Consider the following 22,929-nt stretch of genomic DNA (forward strand, 5'->3'; position numbering starts at 1 on the left):
ATTTATGAGCTTGAAGTTTGTTGGTGTCAGAAAGTGACCTGATCATTCACTTGCTCAGGAGCCAGCGATGGGAAAGCCACGGTTGTTTGACCCAATTTCCTTTACGAAGGATATTGCAGTAGCTTATCCCGTGACTGAAAATCGATAGCTTAATATTTTCAACTTTCGATGATCCACAATATAATTAAGGCATAAAATGGATAAAAAAAGTTAAGTTATTGTAGAAGTGGGTGATGAGAAAGTTTGCTTCTCAGTAATTTTATTTAGCTATGCTTAGAAGTTACGGAATATTAGTTACACGAAGTTAATCTAGGAAAATTTTATTTATTCATAATTCTTCAGCTGAAAACTGATCTTTGCATGATTAAAAAGTTTAATACTGAACCGTTTCTTGTATTGATAAAAATATAAGTTTAAATTAACAAGTCACATTATTACTGCCATATCAGTGTGTTTAAATGCCAATAATAACTAACACAAGTGATAAAGATATATATATTTTTTAAATGTGAGCGAGTATTTTAGAACTCGCCAGAGATGTATAACGTCTAACATCAAACCTCGGTAAAGAGCAAATTTTTGTGTTCTCATGTAAATACACATATAATATAAAGCTTGGACAAATGCCGAGCGCGATTAATATACGAAAATAGTGTTTTAAACTAAATTTTTGGACGTGAATTACAAATAGTTTCCGCACCCGCCTCTAGAGTTTATTACCAAAGCAGCTACGTCGACTACAGACTCATTCAATTTGCATAGAAAATGGTTAAACTATATAATTAAACGGCTCCGTTAAAAGCGAAAAATACTTTTAAACATACTAAACCCCAGCTTTACACCTAATTTTCAACAAGGAATTTTATACAATTACTGCTCATCTTGTTTAATTTCATTAAATAGTTAATACTATGAAGTTTCCCTTTGGCTTTGTGAACTTTGGTTTACGCTATCCGCCACAGATGGCAGCACCGTCTGATAACACATTTCCGTTCCATGTGATTTCCACTCCATTCACGAAATCACTCCTACCAAATGCCGTATACCGAGAGCTGAGCTTTTACACATCAAAATATTATAAGTTAATACAAATTTTAGAATATTGCAGTGCGCAGTGATCAGTCGCAAAGATTGACAGTACTGCCTCGCATTGAGTTGATGTTTCGTAAAGGTATGAATACCGTTGTGAAAATTGTTGCTTTGAACCTGACCTTTTTCATTCTTTGATTTTAGCATTAAATATATGTTTTTTTTTGCTTTTGGTAAATGCAGTAACTTAAGTTTAAATGTGACATAAAATACTATAAGACATATTTGAAACATCAAATAAGAAAGCTATTCTAACGAATAAACCCCAAAAATTCACACATAAGCTTACACACATATTCCGCGCAAGTAAATGACACAGAAACTAACTATAACATGTTTGCCGAAACTGTGGAATACTTTCAAAAAATTGTATTTTTTTTTTCACTTAATGTTACGTTAAAAAATATTGAGCGCTTCGGTTTTCTGTGGTATTAATTTTTTTTCATTTGTGTTAATGACTCTAGAAACTTAATTCTTTGATCGATACAAGTATAAATTTAATGAACGGTCATGAAGGTAAAATAACAGAAATTAAAAATACAGCTGTGGTTGTCTAGCCACTTAAAAATTATTTTGAGCTTGAGAAGACAATTTTCGAAATTATTGATCAAGAAAATATGTAAGGCTACAGTTAAATTTGTTCATAAAAACCCACACGTCTCTTAAAATTAAGTCACATCACTAAAAAAATTGCCACTTAACTTCATGTGTTGTAGTCCTTGCAGACAAAGAGATTCTGTGCCTCTTCATCATTCAATTTTTTATTTTATAATGTGCTATGTAGCCTACAGTATGCGCCAACAGCCATGGTGTAATATTTTCTTATTTTAATATCTTTATCACATTGTTATCAATTAAATATCTGCATTCAATTCCACACCCATGCATTACCCGGGACTCGAACCCAGAAACCCTCGCACCGTAAGCCGGCGTGCATCTGATTACACTACAGAGGTCGGCTCTTAATTATTCAAGAGTACAGTTTAAAGGTTAACTTAAGGTCCCCGTCTGGATAACCACAAATTCAGCGCAGGCTTTAGGGCAGCGTTTTATTTTCTACACGAGAGAAATAAGATGTATTCACAATCTTGTTTCCTTACGGAAAGAAAACAAATTTTCAGGCAACGCAGGAAGGAAAACTTTAGTAATATATTTGACGTCACAGACGTTACCCGATTTCTCGTGTGAAAACATCAAAACCTGCCTTTGTACCTAAATTGTAGCTCACTAAAGAATTTTTACCATTAAATAAACTTGCAAGCGGATGGCTTAATAAGGTATTATCATAACATATAGGCATATCTCGCTTTTATAATTTTGTTTTTGTTCTCATTATTTTAAATAAATTTATAGTGTAACTATCGTTAAATGTTTGCAAAAAGTTTTATCAAGTGAAAAATATTCATTTAATAAATTATTCAATCTCCAAAGCCATTTAATATTTCAAATCTATATCAACTAAGATCACGGAATCATTTAGTACATGATTAAGAATTAATAGTTCATATGTAACCTAACTCGCAAAATTCTTCATTTTAAGAATATTATTTGTAAATTATATAAACAAGATATTTTTAATGTTTTCGAGAAAACGCAATTTTCAATGTTTTTTTAATTTAATGCAAAAAATTAAAAATTTTTACTACAAAAAATACACACAACCGGTTAGTTCAAAACCGCACGATTTAATGCTCTCAGTGCTTGCTAGGTTGAAATATAAATTAACATTTATTTAATTTAAACCTTCTAATAAACTGTTATTTAACCCATCATATATTATATAAAAACAATTTATAGTTATATAATGATTTTTTTTTTAAATTAGCGAACACAAATATGAAATTACATATGCCAAATAATATAATAAACTGCCCCTTCACCCATACGAGTGAAACAGTGGGTGCCCAAAGGAATCAAAAGGCCACAGTAAGTGTTCACAAAGAAATAGTTTTCGAATAAGACCAAAAAAAATGTTGAACCTGTCATTAACACATGTAAAATTGTTCCGAAACTGCAGGTTTTAACTCGAAAAATGCTCCTCATATACTGCAGATAATTAGCTTGAACATTTATTATGTTGTTTGCTCGGGGGAAAAATTTCTTCCAGATGAAGTAACGGTTGTTTACCACAGAGAGCCATAAATTTTTTATCGTCAAGTCTTCGTGTTTTCACCGCAGACGAAAAAAAATTCAGATAGCAAATGTAATAAACTACCCTATAAATGAATATATCCGTGAATAAAGTTGAGTATTATAAAGTAACCGGATAATGTACTTTTTCCGAAATATTTAATCAAGCAATTTCTAGGCACAGTATACAGACATGATACTGTTACTCAATATTCGGGGAAATGAAGTAATACGCAAGGCGTTTCTCAAGAAATGAATTCCAACACATATACAAATGACTAGCTTCCACCCAAAACTTGTCCAAGTGGACTTAATGATTTTGTTACAGTTTATAATTATATATATGTGTGTGTAAGTTGCTATGTTTCCAAAAAAATACATAGGTAAAAATTGATTTTTTGCGATAAATATTTCAAATAAAATCCGGGCGTGACATCTTTGGGGTTCGAATATTTAAAAAAAATTTTTTTCAAGAAGCAAATATTAGGCAGCGATCTTCCACTGATTTTTTTTTTAAAAACCTTTTTGACAGACAATTTGTTTTGACTAATTCACTGCCTTGACAATTTTTTTGTGACCAATTCAGACTGTGCAAAATTTACACCCATGCCTTATCCGGGACTCGAAACCAGAACTCCTAATACCTTTAAGTCAGCTTGGATCGGACTGCGCTGTCGTGGATATGTTATAGACAAATATGACAGAAATTTAGCGACAGTATTATACCGCTAAGGAAAACGAGCATGAGTCACAAAAAGCCCAAAAACCGTACGCTAACAAGTTTGCCGTGACCTAGTTTAAAAAAAAGTAAGCAGTAAACCTTATAAACGACATACTGTTGGGCTTTTATAAAATAGGTAAATATATATATTCCAATTCATACAGGTAAAAAGACGTAAAAGTCGAAAAATCGACTTATACTCTCCTCGACAGGCAGCCTGCATACTAGTGTTGAATTAACACGTCCGTGAGACGAAAAAAAAAGTGCGGTAGTGCATTTTGAAGACGTCTTCATAGAAGTGAAGATTTGGATGGGTTCTGGTGATGCGCCGAAGGCACGCTTTTTTTTTTTTTTGGTTTTTTTTGGTGTGCCAAGATGGCGCACATAATGCACGCCGCGTACTACGGAGACTACAAGTAAGTGACGCCTGCCTTCTACTTCCAAACCCACGTTGAAGGATTATAGCAACCCCCCCCCCCCACACACGCGTTTTCTTGGACGCGTTTCTACCCACTGTGAAGCTGAACGAACGTTGCCTCAATTCAACAAAAGCAGTTATCGCCACTGGACGCAATTATTTGCCAGGTAATTCCAAACTGCAAAACGTCGCTCGGGAGGAAACGAAGTTTGTGAAGATGTTTTCAAGAGCGTTTCAGACTTTTTTTTTTGACGTTACAACGTCTAATAAATCGATTAACGCCGGCTGCACGCACGAAAAAGTGTCCCGTTACGCTCATTGCACGCTTGCGCCGCATCTATCTCTCTTCCACTCGATTGGAACAACAATCGATTTGACTTTTTCGAGGCACATTAAACTTGAAACACTTCCATTCGTTTCCTACTTTTTCCTATCATCGTCCTATCCTTAACAGAATAACACAGATTGGAAGAATTTAAATAGCAAACATGTATAAAAGTTATAGTTAAAATAATCTCTTCGTTAAAGTAACAAACATATTTGAATTAATGATTGCGAATAAAAGTAAATTTATCAATTCAATTGTAGATTTCATTTCACGTCTTCTTTGTATCCATACAAACTAGTGATAATTCAATAAAAAAAGATTCAATTTTATTCATAAAAGTATGCAATCATTTCATCAATGTTTTGTTATGACGTTGTCACGTTAAACTATCGTCCGTAAACCGACTTTATAGACAACCATTTTTTTTAGAAACCTTTCAGCGGATCTAGAATTTTAAAAATGGAATTGAAACTGGGTGTGGACGTCTTCGGCCGCCACTTCTAGCTGTGGCTTGACCAGGCATTGGGAAGATTTTTTCCTGCTCGCCACAGACGTGCCCCGAGGGGAGAAAGGATTTACGTCAATCACTCGAGACGGCTGTAGAAACGCCTGTCGTCGGTCCAAGCAGACAGCTTCCCAAACTTCCACAGAGGATAGTGGGGGAAAGAAATGTTTTTTTTCCACCGCGACTCTTCCGGAAGTCTGACCGCATTTCCAACAGCCGAGAAGACGGTTTCTGACGCAAGGGGCCTACAGGATTCTCGGATAGCCCTTTATCTTCACCTTTAACGAATATTGGTACACTAAATCTTGGGTTTTCCACCTTTTTTTTGCTATAATTCTGATTTTGAACTACTTATTCAAATTTTCTGCATGTCAAGGCAAAAATCGTATCTCCCATACGATCTACACTTTGTTGCGACCACATATTTCCTAACAGGCTCTAGTATGTAAGCGCCGCAAGGAAAGTCATTGGTATTATTTGACACGAGCGACTACAGCTATCACGATACTCACACCAGTTCACAAGTGTTGACTTCAACAAGTAGTCAAAGCTAAGTCCCATGCCATGTCAAAACCAAATAATTTAGCATGAAGCTTTATCGTAAGCAGTATCAAAATATCGCCCTTAAGAAAGAATGTCCCATTCCTGGTCTTTTTTTTAATATGCATGTACATATAATGATATCTTTTAAATGAATAACTGTCAAAGTTGCAGATTTAACGAAAATGGAAAATCAAACGGAATTATAACTGATTTTATTTTTTTAGTTTTAAAGGAAACTATACTTATAACTTCGTGATTTAGTTTGGAGATCTTTAAGAAAAATTGAGTTTAACCTGACATTTTAAAAAAATTTATATATTGAGGATTTTAAAGGTATAGGTAAAAAAATCTGAATGAAGAAGAGTGGGAAACGGGAGTACCCGGAGAAACCACAGGCGCACTGTGTTCGCTACCGGATAACCTCAAGTTCCCAGGGATGAAAGACACAACCACATCCCAAAGAGTACCGAATTTTTACCGAAGTTAAAGGTTAGGTTCGGTCAGTGTCAAATGAAAGGTTTCGTGTTATCGGCATTTAAAATACTCTGTGACCATAAATTACATAAATATTGGCAATATGGTCTTTTCACGAGTAATCGGCCAACTTCGGAGAACTTCGGAACTTTTCGGGAGTACTCTCATTCCAGTGAACTGTATGCTTCTCTGAATTGGTAACAGTAGCTTGTATCCGGGTTTACACACGGATTTAAGAATAGCAAATACTATAGAACCCAATACCGTACACTCATGGATAAACCACGGAGGTGTGTTTGCAGCATGTAACATGATGTTCAAATGACACTGAAATCATTTAGGATATGCTGATCATCGATCAAATGCACGGAAAAACCAGCACAATATGTGATATTTACTGCTGTAATAGTTACCGAGTGAAAAATAATTGCAAAATCGCTCTATTCATTCCCAAAAACTGACATGCAATTATATGTTTGTAAACCTATTTCACTATACAAAAATTTCCCTGCAAAAGTATAAAGAATTTGAAACGCCTGTTGATCCTATAAACATTAAATATTTAATATGAGCTATAATAAACGATTTGGAAAAATAAAAATGGGGTTATTTTTCACGTATAATTGTTTACATTAAGCATTATGTTAAAGAGGTTATGAACAGTTTGGTTAAAAACAAATTACAGGAAGCTTATTTTTTGTGTTTCTTGAACACGCTATAATACAATAATACTCAAATATACTAGTAATTTATCTCCACATTTTTAAACAAAGTCGCAAGTCGACGCTTGTATCCATGGTTTCCATGTATCTCCATGCTAAGCAGGCCGTATGTCCGGCATGGAGTTCTGTAGTATTGGTCCTTGCTCATTAATTATCACGAGACTTGTTCAATGGACATTCACGTAAGGTTCGGGTGTTTGAATATGACGATGTTGGGGTGGAAAGTCACTTCAACTACGTCGTAGAATGCCATTTCCTAACAATTCTTAACTCCACGTGGGTTTACAAACATAGAATTCTGTTTTGGCCCTACAAATGTTTTTCTTTATAACTACAATAGGAACAAAATTCTTCATTACAGGAAGTTCAACACTTTTGGTGGAAAATCGTTGTTGCCACGTCAAATAACAGCGCAGAAAAAAACAGGAAAAAAAAATGAAAGCACACAATCGCGCCTAACTTATGGTTTGGGAGAGTAATTACCTGCAGCTCGTCCATTAGCCAGCTTTTTTCCCCCCTCGACCTACATCAGGAATGCAAGGCGTGGAATGCGGTGGCCATTCACTCGCGAAATCCTATTAATTGGCGGCCCGCATTGTGCGGTAAAATGGCGGGGAGAAAGGGCAGAGAACGAGCCATTCACACGCACGAGAGGGCGAGGAACTTTCAATAACGTGGAAATGGATGTAAATTAATTACCTTTTTTTTTCCCGCGCCACCGTGTTGGAAAATGTAACGAGTAAAGTTCAGGGATTATTCTCACGTACTCGTGGCAACAAGCGAGTTCATAATTCGATACGAAAAAAAAATCCTTACGCATAAAGCCTTTCAAAATTGTTTCATAATATTGTTTCATATTTAACAATATTTTTTTTATATTCGCAGAAATATATATTTTATTTATTAATAGTTGAAAGTCACGGGAAAATAACGTCGTACTGCACAAATGAATTTGTTTGGTTAAGTTATACTATATTATTTTCTCCACCATTTTACGAACATTTATTCCTCTTTACACACTCTACTCAGTTAGTAAATTGCTTTCTCCGCGTGTTCCCTTTGCTATTTAGTGTGAGTGTTTTGTTTTGCTATGAATTAATCATGGCTTCGAATGGTTCGGTCGTGTGTAGAGCATTTGTATTTGTATTGATTCTCTCATCAATTTACAGTTCGTCTTAAAAGATTCAGCACTTCGTCATTCGTAAGAACTGCGGCATCAGATCTCGAGAGTGATTTTTTTTTTCCGAACGGAACTTCCAAGTCCTCCAGGCAGTATCTAAACAAACGTGTTCAGTACGTACTGACATTCGCTTCGTTGGCGTGCATGATCTGTCTCTCGAAAGTAGATAAATATCATGCTGCCGTAGACCAATTTTCGTGTGTCTATTTGCTGTGGTTTGTGTTTTCAAGCGTGTCGGTTTCTTTGAAACTAGAAATATCAGCTGTCGTTCTTGTCTTCTACGTTCCGCCTTTGCATCGTTCGTATTGGATCTATGGTTTCGCTCTTAGCTTGTTTCTTTCAGTTCCTTTGTTGGCTACTTTTTTTTCTCGCTGTGACTCTAAACGTCTAGAGGGGCGATATGATGGTATCACAGCTGTTTCCGGTTGTTGTTTCGTCGACGTTCGTACATCATGTCAACGACCGAACTAAATTTTCTGCCATCCGTGTTACAAAAAAGTGGAGTAGAGGTTACAGTGAGCCAGTACGTTGGACATGAAAAGTGATTTTCATTCATAGCATGAAGTGAATATGCCAGTGCTAAAACGCCTACAATGATAATGAAGACCTGCTTGTGATTGGTTCCTACAGATGAAGATAGATTCGAAATGTTCAACCATAACTTAGTTCCTTTACTAAATTTGGACAGTTAAATTACCAGCAAATCATTTTTAGATTACACAGTGTTCCAACTCTGTGACCAAGAAGTGTTGGTTTCGGGAGATAACACAATACTTTTGTTAAGATACTTAAAAACTGACACAGTGAAGTAGTAGGTAGTTGATTTTACTAGAAATTAGCTATTGGCGAGGCTTCTTCTTGTCAAACGTATCACTCTCATTGTCAGGGTCTACTTAAAAATTAAAGTGGACCTTTCATACAGGAGAAATGGGTCTAATAGCGCGGCATTTCTCAAATAAAAGCGAAAATGTTAGCACATGGTCTATCCAGGGCTCCAATGAATGTTGTTGGAAGTGTATCGTGTATCTTGGTTTGTTAAACTACTTATCAAAGCTTTTCCCTGAGTTTTATCTTGAGGAATTTGTCCTTCTTTATCCATCTCGTTGCATTATCAAGTACGACACAAACTTCCTCGTAAACGGAATGACATTGATAACCTGCTTTTAGCGAACTCAAGTCCAGTTGACATATTGGGTGATGTAGATGTGCATCTGTGTGCAGTGACTGGGCTGAGACTTGAAGGAGAACCAGTATATCTATTTTTTTAGGAACAGAATTTGGATGGATAATAATGAAAAAAATTCAAGTGTTGCTTCTCTTCACCTGTAAAGTTACTTTCCCTCTTCTTTTAATGTTACGATTCCTCCTTCTTTGTCTGGTTTTTAATTGAAAAACTATAATCTTATTATTTCATTTTTTAATAAATGTTGTGTTCAAACATTATATCAAACGAATGTACAGCCAAATTTTCGTCAGCTTACGTTATTTGAAATAGAGTATTTCAAGACACGCTCAACTTATAAACCTAATTATACTGTTTGTAAATGGTTCCATGAGGTGGCGTGTAGGTACCCTATATTATAGTTTGTGCTCTTCAATAACTAGTTTGGAGTAAATGACATTTCCTTCATCAGCAAAAGAGGTTTCTGGATTATATCGTTGGTGCTCCAAACCCCCAGCACGGTAGTAATAATTAGTGGAGCAGTTAAAACTGATTAAATGTTAATTTTGTAAACTCAGCAGTCTCCGTAGGCGACCACAGATTGATGGTTTCACGAATAGATAACATTACATTCAATAGATCCTTACAAAAGCTATCCTTTTGTTAGAGTTTGCATCTTTGATCTTCTGTGCAGTTTGCAATCCTGGCCAAAATGTTTTGTTCAACAGTTTGGGTTCCTGACAATAGAACGGGATATACCCTGATAATTGGCAACGCATCTACATTGGAGCTGAGCTTATAGACTGAGACTTTTCTGGCTGTTCCCAAATGATTGTTTCTTATTCTCTATGATTGTCTGGAATACCGTGAATATTTAAAGCTTAAAAAAAAATACTTCACAGATCCGACACGCAATACCTAGCGAATTTGAGCTTGATAAAAGAATTCTTAAAGCGGGAAGAGAAATGTTGGGTACTGTTGCTGAGACACTCGTAGAAACCGGCTGCTCTGACCGAGGGACGGACCTGAAGAATGAGCGAAGTGAAATGAGATGGGGTGTGAAGCCAGAGACGGGATGAATGCGTGGGAGGAAACGGGAGCATCCCGAGAAAACCCGCAGTCCACGCCAACGTTCGCCACGTTTCCCCCTACTCGGCGAAGGAGACGAGTGATCTGACCACTCAAAAACCACCGCACCGCTTTCAACTTGATTAGTCTTCATATATATTTTGTAATTATCACGTGACAGAACACCAGTAGGGAGAGAGGCATCGTGTTGTATTTTGCAGGAACAATCCTTTGAGCAGATTAATTCTACACATTTTAGAGATGAACTTTCCGCGTGAGGTGAAGTCACAACGTGACCCATACGTTGATGATGGGTCGTTACCACAAAGCCGAAATACCATAACCCCGAATGTCAAAATTGACCACAACGCCGACAGCTAGAAAACTGCTGTGTACCACAACGCCTAAATAAAAACTGAATGAAATTGCGTGTGTTTCTTAAATGTACCTTAACGCCGAAATACCACAATCAAACCTAACCTAACCTAACCTAACCTAGTCTAACCTAACCTAGTCTAACCTAACCTAACCTTTGTGGCAGTCCTGCAATGACATTTTTCAGCGTTAGTGTATTTCGGAGTTGTGGTAATTCGGCGTTGTGGTACACAGCAATTTTTTCTAGCTGTTGGCGTTGTGGTCAATTTGGCATTTCGGCGTTGTGGTATTTCGGCGTTGTGGTCAATTGGGCATTTCGGCGTTGTGGTCAATTTGGCATTTCGGCGTTGTGGTATTTCGGCGTTGTGGTCAATTTGGTATTTCGGCGTTGTGGTGCGTCCCCGTTGATGATATTTTGACGCCGTGACCCCGAGGGGCAGTGTCGAACCCGGCCGGCGCAGCACGTGCCTGAAAGAGAGGACGAGAAGACAATGTCCCCTCGTCAAAAGGACGTCGACAGCAGGAGGAACAGAGGAAGAAAGACACGGAAGGAGAACCGGCTCCGTCATTTACCTCGTGGCGAGGGAGGGAGGCAGCCTCCCCCCCTTTTTTTTTTGAAGCGACGTGACAGGGTGAGCGAACATTGCCGTGGGAGGGGGGCGTAGGTTGGTTAAGGGGAAGTGGGAGGGAAATAACTTTCTGGTTTTCCGGCCTGAATACGAATCACCGGGGCCACTTTCTATTTCTGGCTTTGCCCCCCTAGCAAGGGAGGTGATTGGGGGGCGGGGCGGTTGTTTGTCTGATGCGCTCCTGATTTGATTGCCTACGCTGGTGGGGGTGGATATTGCGGAGGAATGGGAGAAGGTAGGAAGGAATTATGTTGGAGAGCGGAGGGGGGGGGGGGTTGTTTGCGAGAGCGAGGTATGGGTCAAAGGGCGTAAGCTGTATAGGCATACGCCGGTCCGACGACTACTCGCCGATCTCCAGAGGAGGAGAAAAAAAAACACTGCGGTGGAGATCGGCCTTAATGAAGATTCTTCCTCCTCCCTCCTCTATATCTCTCTACCAAAGACTTCAATTTGGGGGGGGGGGGAGTCCTTCCCCTGTCTGAACTCCCCCTCTCACCAAGAAAAGCACGGGAGGGACGAAGGAACAATGAAACACGCCGGAGACGCCCTATTGATTGCGCTTTTGTTTAGCGAGATTCCTGCGGGCTTCTCTGTTGTCGTCGGCCTTTCATCCTCTCTCTCTCTCTTTCACTCTCTTGCTGCGCCTTCTTCCTTCTGGCCGCCGCCTCCATTGTTGCCCCGGACAATGCCCGTCGAACTGCAGCCGCACACCCTCCAGGCCCGAGTGCCTTCTCCACGATATATATTTTTTTTTTCCGAAAAAGTTATTTATAATCTTTGTTTAAGGGGGTGGAGTTTTAAGAGGGGCGGATGGAGTTGTTCTCGAAGCGCCAGAAGCGGTCGAGTCGTGGCAAAACAAAGAAGATTCTCTCTCGCTTCCCGGAATGATGTACGATCCTCCGAGGTCTAAACATTTCCGGGACTCCCCCCCCCCCCTTCATCACTAATCTTTATTTTTTTTTCAAACCCCCTTACCTACCCCTCTCTCCATACCTATTGCGGAACAAAAAAAAAAAAGCGGAAAAGTAATCTCGACAAATCATTGTTGTTGCCGACCGCGAACTGCTGCCGGGCGGCGGGGGGAGGGGGAAGGGGGTTGTCCGGAGATTGTTCTCCTTGTGGACATAGTCCATAGTCCAGGAAACCAAGACTTATAAAGGCACAAACCTGTGAAAAATTTGTCCAAAGCTGAATTTTGCACAGTGGTAGATATGACTATGCTTAATAACATACCGAAAGTTTACCGCTGTAGACCTTGTGCGTATCACCGAAAATTTGCATTTAAGTCCTAGTTGACAGCGACTTACATCAGTCCATTAAAATGCTACCCATTTGTACAGTTTTTAATTTAGACTGTCCATAAAATTACCAAAATAATCTTGAGACTCTAATACAGCCATTAATGTTGTAAAAAGCATAAATTGTTAATATTAAAGATATGATATTAAGCGATTAATTCATGACATATTTTTTTTATCTTTGCCACCCAGATAAAAATACGATTTACACCAATTTGAAGAGCCCAATGCGAAAAATATACAAATAAATGTTTTTGGTTATACCTTTAGCTTTAAGACAGTATATTTATAAAGAGTCTAACGTAATTAGGTGGCTCATTAAAGCGGCCCGAGCGTTGCAGTGTACTGCGGCCGTACTGATCTCTCACGGCCATCGCCGTTCCAGCGCGGCATTGCGACACACTGCGTACTGCGACACTCATTCAACTGGGTCTTATTTAGGGATTACTTAAAACATAGCTAATTCATATGAGAGGGTGTATTTATGTTACATGTAATGAGATATGCATTTTTTGTCTTATATGAATTTTTTTGATACAATAAAATTAACAATAAAAGATTTCTGCTTGGAACTTGTAAATGAAAAACTCTAGAGGACCTCTGGTTTTATATCTGCATGGGTTTATTCTGTTTGAAAAATTTTATTATAAAAAATATTTTTTTAGCAACGAATTTTTTTAATTTTGTTTCTGATACATCGTTTTATTTTCGATCAGAACAATGCAAAATTTTAATGTAGCCTGTATTCGAAAATATTAAAAATTATATATTTACTTCTTTAAAATCAGTTTACTACATACAAATTGAATAAAACGATACATCGTAAATGTACTCTGAGTTTTTTTTTTCCCTTTTATAACATAATTCCTCTAATAATAGGTTTTTTTTTCAGAAAATAAATAAAACACGAGTTGTGTTGTAAAATGTATAGGTAGCATTACATATTCAGTTTTTTTTATAAGTTAATGTATTTGAGTGCTGCGCCTAGCTGACGTAGTTGGATTGCTAGTGGCAAAGAGCGGTGGTGGATGTTTTTGCAAGAGTTTGACCGTATTTTATGACCCTACCTGTGAGAGGGTGTTCGTACCAGACAACGGTTAAGGAAACTATCCATTCTCTGTAGTCACGTACGGGTGTGCTACTCGCGCAATAACGTCAAATATCACAACTTTCCGGGACGTTTTTCTCGGTTAGCTCTGGTTTCACCATAGTAAACGGAACAAAATCTTGTCTGTAGTGATTTCATATTCCTATTACCGTAGCAGTATGGCGTTTGAGGAAAAACCAAGTTTGCTGTATACTGAGAGCCTACTTAAAAAAAGTATTTATGGAGTTATTAAATTATTTACGAAACACATTTTGTGGATCGTTTGGGAAATTATCATTTAGGACTTAACTGCTCGTTATTGGTGTGATCACAAGGGTTACATCAGTAAACTTTTGACATGTTACTAAGAAACATTTATTCTACAAAAGTACAAAGTTTCTGCTTTGGGATAATTTTCCATGTTTCTTAACAGCGAAATTCGTCCCGACCCCAAGCCTACTTCGGCAACCTCACAGTAATTAATACACACTACACGGCTCGGATAGCTTCAGCGGTCAAACAAACTGTATGAGACCCTTAACAAATATACCAATTTAAAGATGAATAAATATGCAACAACGTTTATTGAAAGCGATTTTCACTTAGGGCTCTTTATATTTATGTAAGATGTATTAACTTTTCCGTAAAATTAAATTAAAATGAATTTCTTAACTTTAATGATTTAAATTATCTATTTTATAGAAAGATGTTTAAACTTTGTACTTTTTATCACTATCCTCAGATAGGGCAATGTTTCTAGATTATTTTGGGTTCCATACTGTCAGTCTACTCCAAAAACTGCATTTGCAATATCCATTATTGTGGATCGTTACAAGAAATTGTAATTTTGGGCTTACTGCTCGTTATTGGTGTGACGCACAAGGTTTGCATCGGTAAACTTTTGACATGTTACTAAGAAATTTTCATTCTACTACTGTACAAAGTTTCTTCTTTGGGATAATTTTCCATGTATTAAAAACCTTTGTTTCTTAACAGCGAAATTCGTCCCGACCCGAGCCTACTTCGACAACCTCGCAGTAGTATACACTGCGCAGCTCGGATCGCTTCAGCCGTCAGACTAATTGTATGAGACACTTAAAAAATATACCAATTTAAAGATGAATAAATATGCAATAACGTTTACTTTAAGCGATTTCCAAGTAGAGCTCTTTAAGTTTATGTAAAATGTATTTATATTTCCTTAAAATTGAATGAAAGTGAATTCGTTAACTTTAATGATTTAAATTGTCTATTTTATAGAAAGATGTTTAAACTTTGTACTTTTTATCACTATCTTCAGAAAGGGCAATGTTTCTAGATTATTTTGGGTTCCATACTGTCAGTCTACTCCAAAAACTGCATTTGCAATATCCATTATTGTGGATCGTTGCAAAAAATTGTAATTTTGGGCTTAACTGCTCGTTATTGGTGTGACGCACAAGGTTTGCATCGGTAAACTTTTGACATGTTACTAAGAAATTTTCATTCTACTACTGTACAAAGTTTCTTCTTTGGGATAATTTTCCATGTATTAAAAACCTTTGTTTCTTAACAGCGAAATTCGTCCCGACCCGAGCCAACTTCAGCAACCTCTCAGTAGTACACACTACACGGCTCGGATCGCTTTAGCGGCCAGACACATTGTACCAGGCTCTCAACAAATAAACTAATTTAAAGTTTAAGAACTTTCAACTACTTTTATTTAATGTTTTAACATCGGGCTCTTCGTGTTTTTGTAATACGTATTTCCATTTGTGCTTTTTTTTTTTCATAACACCTCTCTTATAATATTATTGAATAAATAGCATATTTAGTCAAACGTAGTGAAAGTTTTTTTTTAATTTAATCATTCAGAATAATGTTTTGAGTAAGTTTTGGTTTGCTATTCTGAAAGTATACTATAGTAATTACGTTTGAGTACCATATTGTTGAGTGGTCAGTAAAGTATTATTTAGGACTTTACTTCTCGTTTTCGGTGTTCCGCGCAAGGTTTGCGGAGGTAAACATTTCAAATGTTGCTAGAAAACTTGAATGTTACCAATCAGTTAGGAGGAAATTTTACAAAGATTAAAAATCTTCGATTTCGTGGGAGTGAGAGTGGCCACAGCGCTTGCGGCTGTGGCTCTGTCGCAGTGCGTAGACGACATTGATATGCTCGGGAGTCTCTAGTGATCCTATAAACTAAGCTAGACTTTTGAGAGATATGTCTCTGTAAAGCTTAAGAACTATACAACAACTTTTGTTAAAGAAATATTTGCGTAAGACCCTTTATTTGTAAGTGAATTGTATTTTTATTGCCTTGACTGATGTAAAAAAACTTATTTCATTAATTAAACATTTTTTTCTTACCTTTAATATTAACACTTAGAACATTTTTCGTTATAAAAGTGTGTAGTGGTGCTTTAAGATTATTTTCATATAGCTATCAAGAGTCTACGGTAAAAAAGGCGTAAATGGGAAGCATTTTAATGAACTTCTGCAAGTCGCTGTCATCTAGGACTTAACTGCAAATTTTCGGTGATACGCACAAGGTCTACAGCGGTAAACTTTCGGTATATTATTAAGCATAGTCGACTCTACCACTGTGCAAAAATTCAGCTTTGGACAAATTTTTCACAGGTTGAAAGCTTCGCCAGTCCGGGCTGTAGTTTCGATCGCCCGTTCCCACACATTTACCAAACATTTTCCGTGGTTCGTTCAGCATTTTACGGAGTGCGTAATTTTTTTTTAAAGTTAAATTTTGACTCAAATAAGCGCTTTTGTGTTCGATCAGATAGGAAATAATAATAATTTATCAATGCAGCATATGTGTTATTTTTTTTTACGGGGATTTTAAAGTATAATCATAAATTTAGATTTAAACATTTTTTTTACCCTCCATTTATTTTTGCTATATTACTGATGCGCTTATGAGTTTGTTATATAACTTGATTTCTTTAAGGTATGGCGCAAAAATACGTGGCTGAAATTACTAGAAATATTAAATATTCTTAATTACTCAATTGAAATACTCTAAAAATATTTATAAAGAATATTTACCAGGGATTATGTATTTTTAAAGAAGCTGAATTTCTTCGAAGCCTTGTCGAAATGGGATATTTTCTCGCCTGGCGCTGTGAGAAGCTGATAACCTCGTCTTTCTAGGAGAGATTCCATCAGGCCCCGTACATTGAAGTTTGTGCGTAATCTCTTGTGTCGCGTGCGCAAACATCTCGCCAGAGATCCGCAGCACAAATAACGACGGTTTGCTGTGAACTGCGCTTCTATACGTAGTTTGCTGTAAAGCGCCCTCCAGCGTTTAACCAGTTGAGATACAGATGAAACCTTTTTATATTCTCAACAGTGTGTTAGTAAACTAAAAAATTATTTACCACCATTACTTCTATGTAAAACTAATGTACATATAATAAACTGCGTAAAAATAATGTCCCAGTTTCAATGGTTTATTATAACAGTTTAATTTAGACTATTTGCAACTAATCATAGATCAAATTTAAAGTGAACTTATCTAGTTTTTTTTCAAGTTCAATAAGTGAAACTTTTAAAAGTTCAGTTCTTCTTACAATTTGGTTGACACGTCCTGAGTAATGGAAGCAATAGCCTCTTCAATTCTCTGTTTCAAATCTTGCAAATCATTAGGTAGCTGCGAAACGCAGACATGATATTTTATAAAGCCCCAAAGGAAAATAATCTCATGGCGTTATGTCAGGTGAACGTGGAGGCCAGCGAAAAAGAGCTCTGTCGTCTCGACCATTACGACCAATCCAACGGTCAGGGACTTCGACGTTCGATCACTCCCGTGCAAATAGATTACAATGGGGATGGGGCTCCAACCTCTTGACAAAAAAAGTTTACAGGTTCACCCTCTACTGATTGGGGAAAGAGCCATTTTTCCGCGCTGAAAGTGAGAAAACAACAAAGTTGGAGTTACTCTTTAATTGTGGCCTTGTACCAACACTCTACAACCCTTACAGTTGAAACTGTTAAATTTTATAACTGGGACGTCCTTTTATGAATATACTGTAGTATATACACCGGAACAGATAGTTGGGTCATAGTAGCGTGCGCTGTAGCGTATATAAAAATATATTTTTTTCACTTTGCTCAAAGCCCGAAACGTTTCCGTCAAGTGTACGTGAGTGAGTGAGTGAATGTGTGTGTGTGTGTATGTGTATGTGCGCACGTGGGAACCTGCTTGACATTTTTCGCTTTCAAGGAAAAACAAAATATCAATTTCAGGTGGCATGTGACTGACAGCTCTAGGCAACGATCACAGGCGAGCATGCGTAAAATAAAAACATTTTGGCAATAAAAAAAGTATTAGCGAGTAGTTAAATATTGTATTTTAACCTCTGGAAATAAACATTTTAAAAAAAATTCTAATAAGATGTTTGGAATAATTGAGGTTTATTTTTTTTTTACAGTAAAGTTGTCTAACAACAACAACAAAAAAAGGTTTTGCTAAAATGAAATGTTGGTATATTAAATTTGAAACAAATACTATGTCGATGCTGCTCACGTCTTGTGTCATCCATCGGACTGGCGTGACGGCAACGTCGACACAAATCTTGAAGTTGTCATGCGACGGTTTCTGGCGTGTCTGTGTGCATGCGTTCAAGCGCTGCCTGTTCCGTTTCTTTGCAGAGCTGACTCGGGAGACGGCAAACGGCACGCCGTACGGAGAACATCCAGGACAATACTTCCCAGATAGTGACCCAGGTGAGTAGAGGAGAAAATAAATATTAAGGCCATTGCATACATACTATACTTTTGGTCAAGTGTGGAGGGACACTCTCTTAAGATTTGGTGGACTGACACAGTCCTGATCTACAGCCAACCATTTGTTCCTTTGCTTCAGCGCTGTGTTTTAAAAGTGAACTTAAAACTTATGCAATAATACAATAGCTGTCTACTTCCGCGGTTAAGATGTTCTGGGGAAGATTGCGCTGTTGTTGTCAATCTTGTGCTGTTTTTCAAAACAAAATATTTTGTATTTAATCTTTTAAGATTGTTGCAACTGTGCAAAAAGAATTTTAAATAAAAAAATCACGATTTTAATTGATATACCTTTATGACCAAAGATTAAAAAAGAATTATTAAAAAAAAAGATTGTACCACAATATACTTAAATTACCCAGAACCCCTCAATATGAGAATTCTATTCTGAAAACAAATATTTGAGGCTGTGTATATATATATAATCGATTGTAAGCAGCACGAATCGATTTCTAAAGCTATAATTGGACGCAATTATTCTATACAGCCATTCACTTACGCAAAACTAATGAGTTCATAACGTATTTAATTTATCTGCGTGGCTCGTGTTCAGTCATATTTATTAGCTGTGGTTTGTTGACGTTACACCAGCCAATCAGAAGCAAGCTCAGAGGATATGACGTTCTGAAGAATTTTCAAAACCTTAGTTTGCATGAGAAGTAACCGTGATTGTACATGTTACAGGATAAAATAACCAGTTACTGAGTATAAAGTAAGTTCAAAGTAACGTGAACCCAGTGGCCTATGTTTACATTGTTTTTGCGTGTTTTCATGCCACATGTTCATTTTTCAATTTCCAACGAGCTTGGAAGAAGTGACCACACAATAGCTGGCTGGCATTTCAGCGAAACTTAACACCCAGTGAAATGCTACAAGAAGAGAAAAAAACACCCTCTGCCGTCAGCCAATCAGGGCCCAGCAGCCCTAAGATGCTGCGCATACCTCCAAAGGTTTAAACCTTTTTTTGGAAACTTCTCAATTAGAGTGTTATATTTTTTATTTTAAATGTACAGTATGTCCATAAAATAATGTCCCAAGTTATAAATTTTAATAGTGTCAACTGTAAGAGTTGAAGAGTGTTAGTTCCAGGTCACAATTAAAGAGTGACTCAAACAGTATTTGATAAGCTCGTGCGGCGCGAGTAGGCTACTGCTTTGTTGTTTGTTCGCTTGCAGCGCCACCTACGCAGAATGGCGACTCCTGGGCCATAAAGCGTTTTGTGTTCTGCAATTTGCTGAGAGTGAATCTGTAATTTCAGTTCCACGTGCGTTTCGTTAAAATTAAATATGATCCCCCTTGGGGGAATAATAAATATCCGCCGATGGCATAGGCAATTCGAGACGACAGAGCTCTTTTTCGCGGACCTCCACGTTCACCTGACATGACGTCATGAGATTTTTTTTTTGAAGTGAAACTTCTAATGCGACTTCCAACAAGGTTGCGTTAAAAGTTTAACGCTACCATGGAGGGGGGTATGAAAGCACTGTTGCGTTAAACGTTCAACGCTCCTGGGGAGGGGGAATAGAAAGAGACAGAGCAGGAGTGAATGCGTGGCACTCGAACGCATGCGCGTAGTATACCTGTTACAGGCCAGTTATCATAATCCCATTGTAAATGTTATAGATTTGGATATTTCTCCACTCGATAATGATAGTTAAAAGATGCGATAAATTGTGAATTGTAAGCAATGTTAATAAAGTTTGTCTTAAAGAAACAATATGCTTTCACTAAAAATCAATTTCTACCCCTTCATATTATCATTTCCACATTACGAAGTTTCACTTATTCCGCGCGGAGGGACTCCACGCACTATTTTTTTCCTTTGGGGCTTCATAAAAGATTGCGTCCACGTTTTGACGCTACTTAATTATTTGCCAGAATTGAGACACAGGATTGAAGAGGCTATAGTTTCCATTACTCCGGACGTGTTAACCAAAGTGTGGGAAGAATTGGACCTTAGATTGTATGTGCGCCGCATAACTAAAGGTGCGCATATTGAGAATTTTTTAAAGAAAAACTAGGTTAGTTTACGTTAAATTTGATAAATGATTAGTTGTAAATAGTCTAAATTAAACCGTTGTGTTATACCATTGAAACTGGGCCAGTCGTTTATGGAAAACCTGTATATTCTAGTTATGACATTAATGAATTCTTAGCCCATACTGTTTTGTATATTGCGCTAAGTCAACGGAGATTATAAACTAATAATGCACTTCGTTATTAAAGAAGAGCTCTTATTTATGCAACTGTATCTTCGAGGAAACCCTCACTAATCGAGTGTAAACTTGCTCATGGGAGGAAGAATCTTGTGTTCGCCGTGGGCCTAACTCAGTTTCTGAGGGCTTTGTTAACATGGCAAAATGTATTTGTTTTAAGTTAACATTCAAAGTAAGTAAGTAAATTCAGTGGTCGTAAATTTAGGGAGCATCACCGCGGGATTTATGAACTGCACTCTCCGTAAATTTGCTGCGGAAATTTTTTTTTCGGAACATTTATTAATTCAAATAACAAACACGTCGTTTAGGCAGCCAGGGAAGATACCGGTAAGAGAGAAATGTGGGAAGGGTGTTGTGGGTGGTTGTTCCTGCTTTGTTCCGTTATTTGTTTCCTTACCACGGGCAAAGCTTTCCAACCCCTTCGCTCTGCGTCGCAAATACACCTCTTGTCCGGGGGGGGGGGGGGGTTCTGGACTGGGGGAGGGGGGCAGGGTTGTTATCTCCCTTGGCAGGTCTCTCACGAGTGCTGGTTTTCCAGGCGATACAAAGGGCGTATGGAAGACGCCTGTCACTTGTTAGGTCACTAAAAATATGCTTACCCTGTTGTAGTTTCTATTTTTTTTTTTACGTTTTTCACCATTTTTATTGATTGTGGATTATTTTTTTTGGTGACGAATTTTAAGGGCTGCAGATTCGTAATATAGCCTCACGCGGGACTCAAACACGTAACCTCTCGCTCTGAAAGCCAGTGTGCTTCCAACAACGTTACGGAGTTCGGCATTGGATCCTGCTCTGTCAGCATTATCGCCTCTTTCACGAGTCCGCTCACACCTCCGAGATTTTAAAATAAATACTCACCTATCCATTAAAAAAAAAATCAGTAAAGTTAATACTCCCAGTCACTAGGTGGTAATCTTAACTATCTGTCGCAAGTGTTACGACGAAACATAATCGCAAACTTTAAGGTTAAAATGTTTACTCTAAAAACAAATTATACTTTAAAAAAAATATGTGAGCGAGTCTTCCAGTACTCGCCCGAGATGTGTAACATCTGACCTCGGTACCGAGCAGTCATGTGTTCTCATGTTGCAAATACACTTGTGATTCGAAATTCGGACCCGAACGTTAACGTTCGATACTTTAAATTAATACATAACGTGATAAATAAACGCATACTGTGTTTTCAAAGGAATTTATGGACGCGAATGACACGTAGTTTCCGCACCTGCCACTACGTTGCTAATCGAATCATTCGATTTGCAGACCGAAATTTAAAACTAAGTAACGAAAAGGCTCCGATAAAAGCGAATAAAAGATTTGAAAATAACACTAAACCCTACTTTTGATCCGATCTCCGACAAGAAATTTAAATAAAATACTCCCCGTCTTGTCAGAATTCAAAAACAGTTAACGCTACACATTTTCCCTTTGGCTTTGTGAAAATTGTTACGCGCCTTCAGCCACAGATGGCAGCACCGTGGTTGTTACACATTTCCGTTCCTTGACTTCCGTCGCGTTCACGGAATTACTCCCACTGATTGCCGCAGATCGAGAGCAAAAAATGTTACTCATTTAACAATTTTTGACGTGACGTCTAATAAATCGATGAACGCCGGCTGCACGCACGAAAAAGTGTCCCATTACGCACATTTTTCCGTTACGCTATGTCCCGTTACGCTCATTGTCCCGTTACGCTGTGTCCCGTTACGCTCAATGTACGCTTGTGCCGCATCTATCTCTCTTACAGTCGATTGGCCTATGCGTCCGAGGAGAAGAAAGACAGCGGCAGCACACAACTTACATCTACACGTGAACTGTTTCGTCGACTGTTTATAAAGTGAAGTGAAAAGTTAATGTGGTTTTCATTGCTTATTACAACAATAATTTCGGCAATAAAGGTTAATTATTCTTGCATTTTAAAAATCTGATTACTAGTATAATTTCAAGTATTTATTCTTTTATTATTAAAATAAAAATGATTTAATTTTATTCATAAAAGTATTCAATCATTTCATCAATGTTTTGTTATGACGTTGTCACGTTAAACTATCGTCCGTAAACCGACTTTACAGACAACCAATGGTTTTTTTTTTTTTTTTTTTTTTTTTTTAAAGAAATGAGGCACACAATTCACCTGAAGAAGAAAAAAGCATTCGCACTTGCAGTTGTTTATTATTTTGTGAAACCACTTCTATTAGCTGTAGATAC

General features: G+C 37.5%; 1 protein-coding gene across 1 annotated transcript in view; it reads left to right on the forward strand.

The window, feature by feature from the left end:
- LOC134539836 (zwei Ig domain protein zig-8-like) overlaps positions 1-22,929 on the forward strand; it is a 437,284-nt gene that overhangs the window by 77,054 nt on the left and 337,301 nt on the right. The window contains exon 2 of the mRNA XM_063382136.1: positions 18,374-18,448. Coding sequence (XP_063238206.1) covers positions 18,374-18,448 — 75 coding nt within the window. The remainder of the gene's footprint in view (positions 1-18,373; positions 18,449-22,929) is intronic.

Source organism: Bacillus rossius, chromosome 16 (genome assembly GCF_032445375.1).
Source record: "Bacillus rossius redtenbacheri isolate Brsri chromosome 16, Brsri_v3, whole genome shotgun sequence".
Classification (NCBI taxonomy): domain Eukaryota; kingdom Metazoa; phylum Arthropoda; class Insecta; order Phasmatodea; family Bacillidae; genus Bacillus; species Bacillus rossius.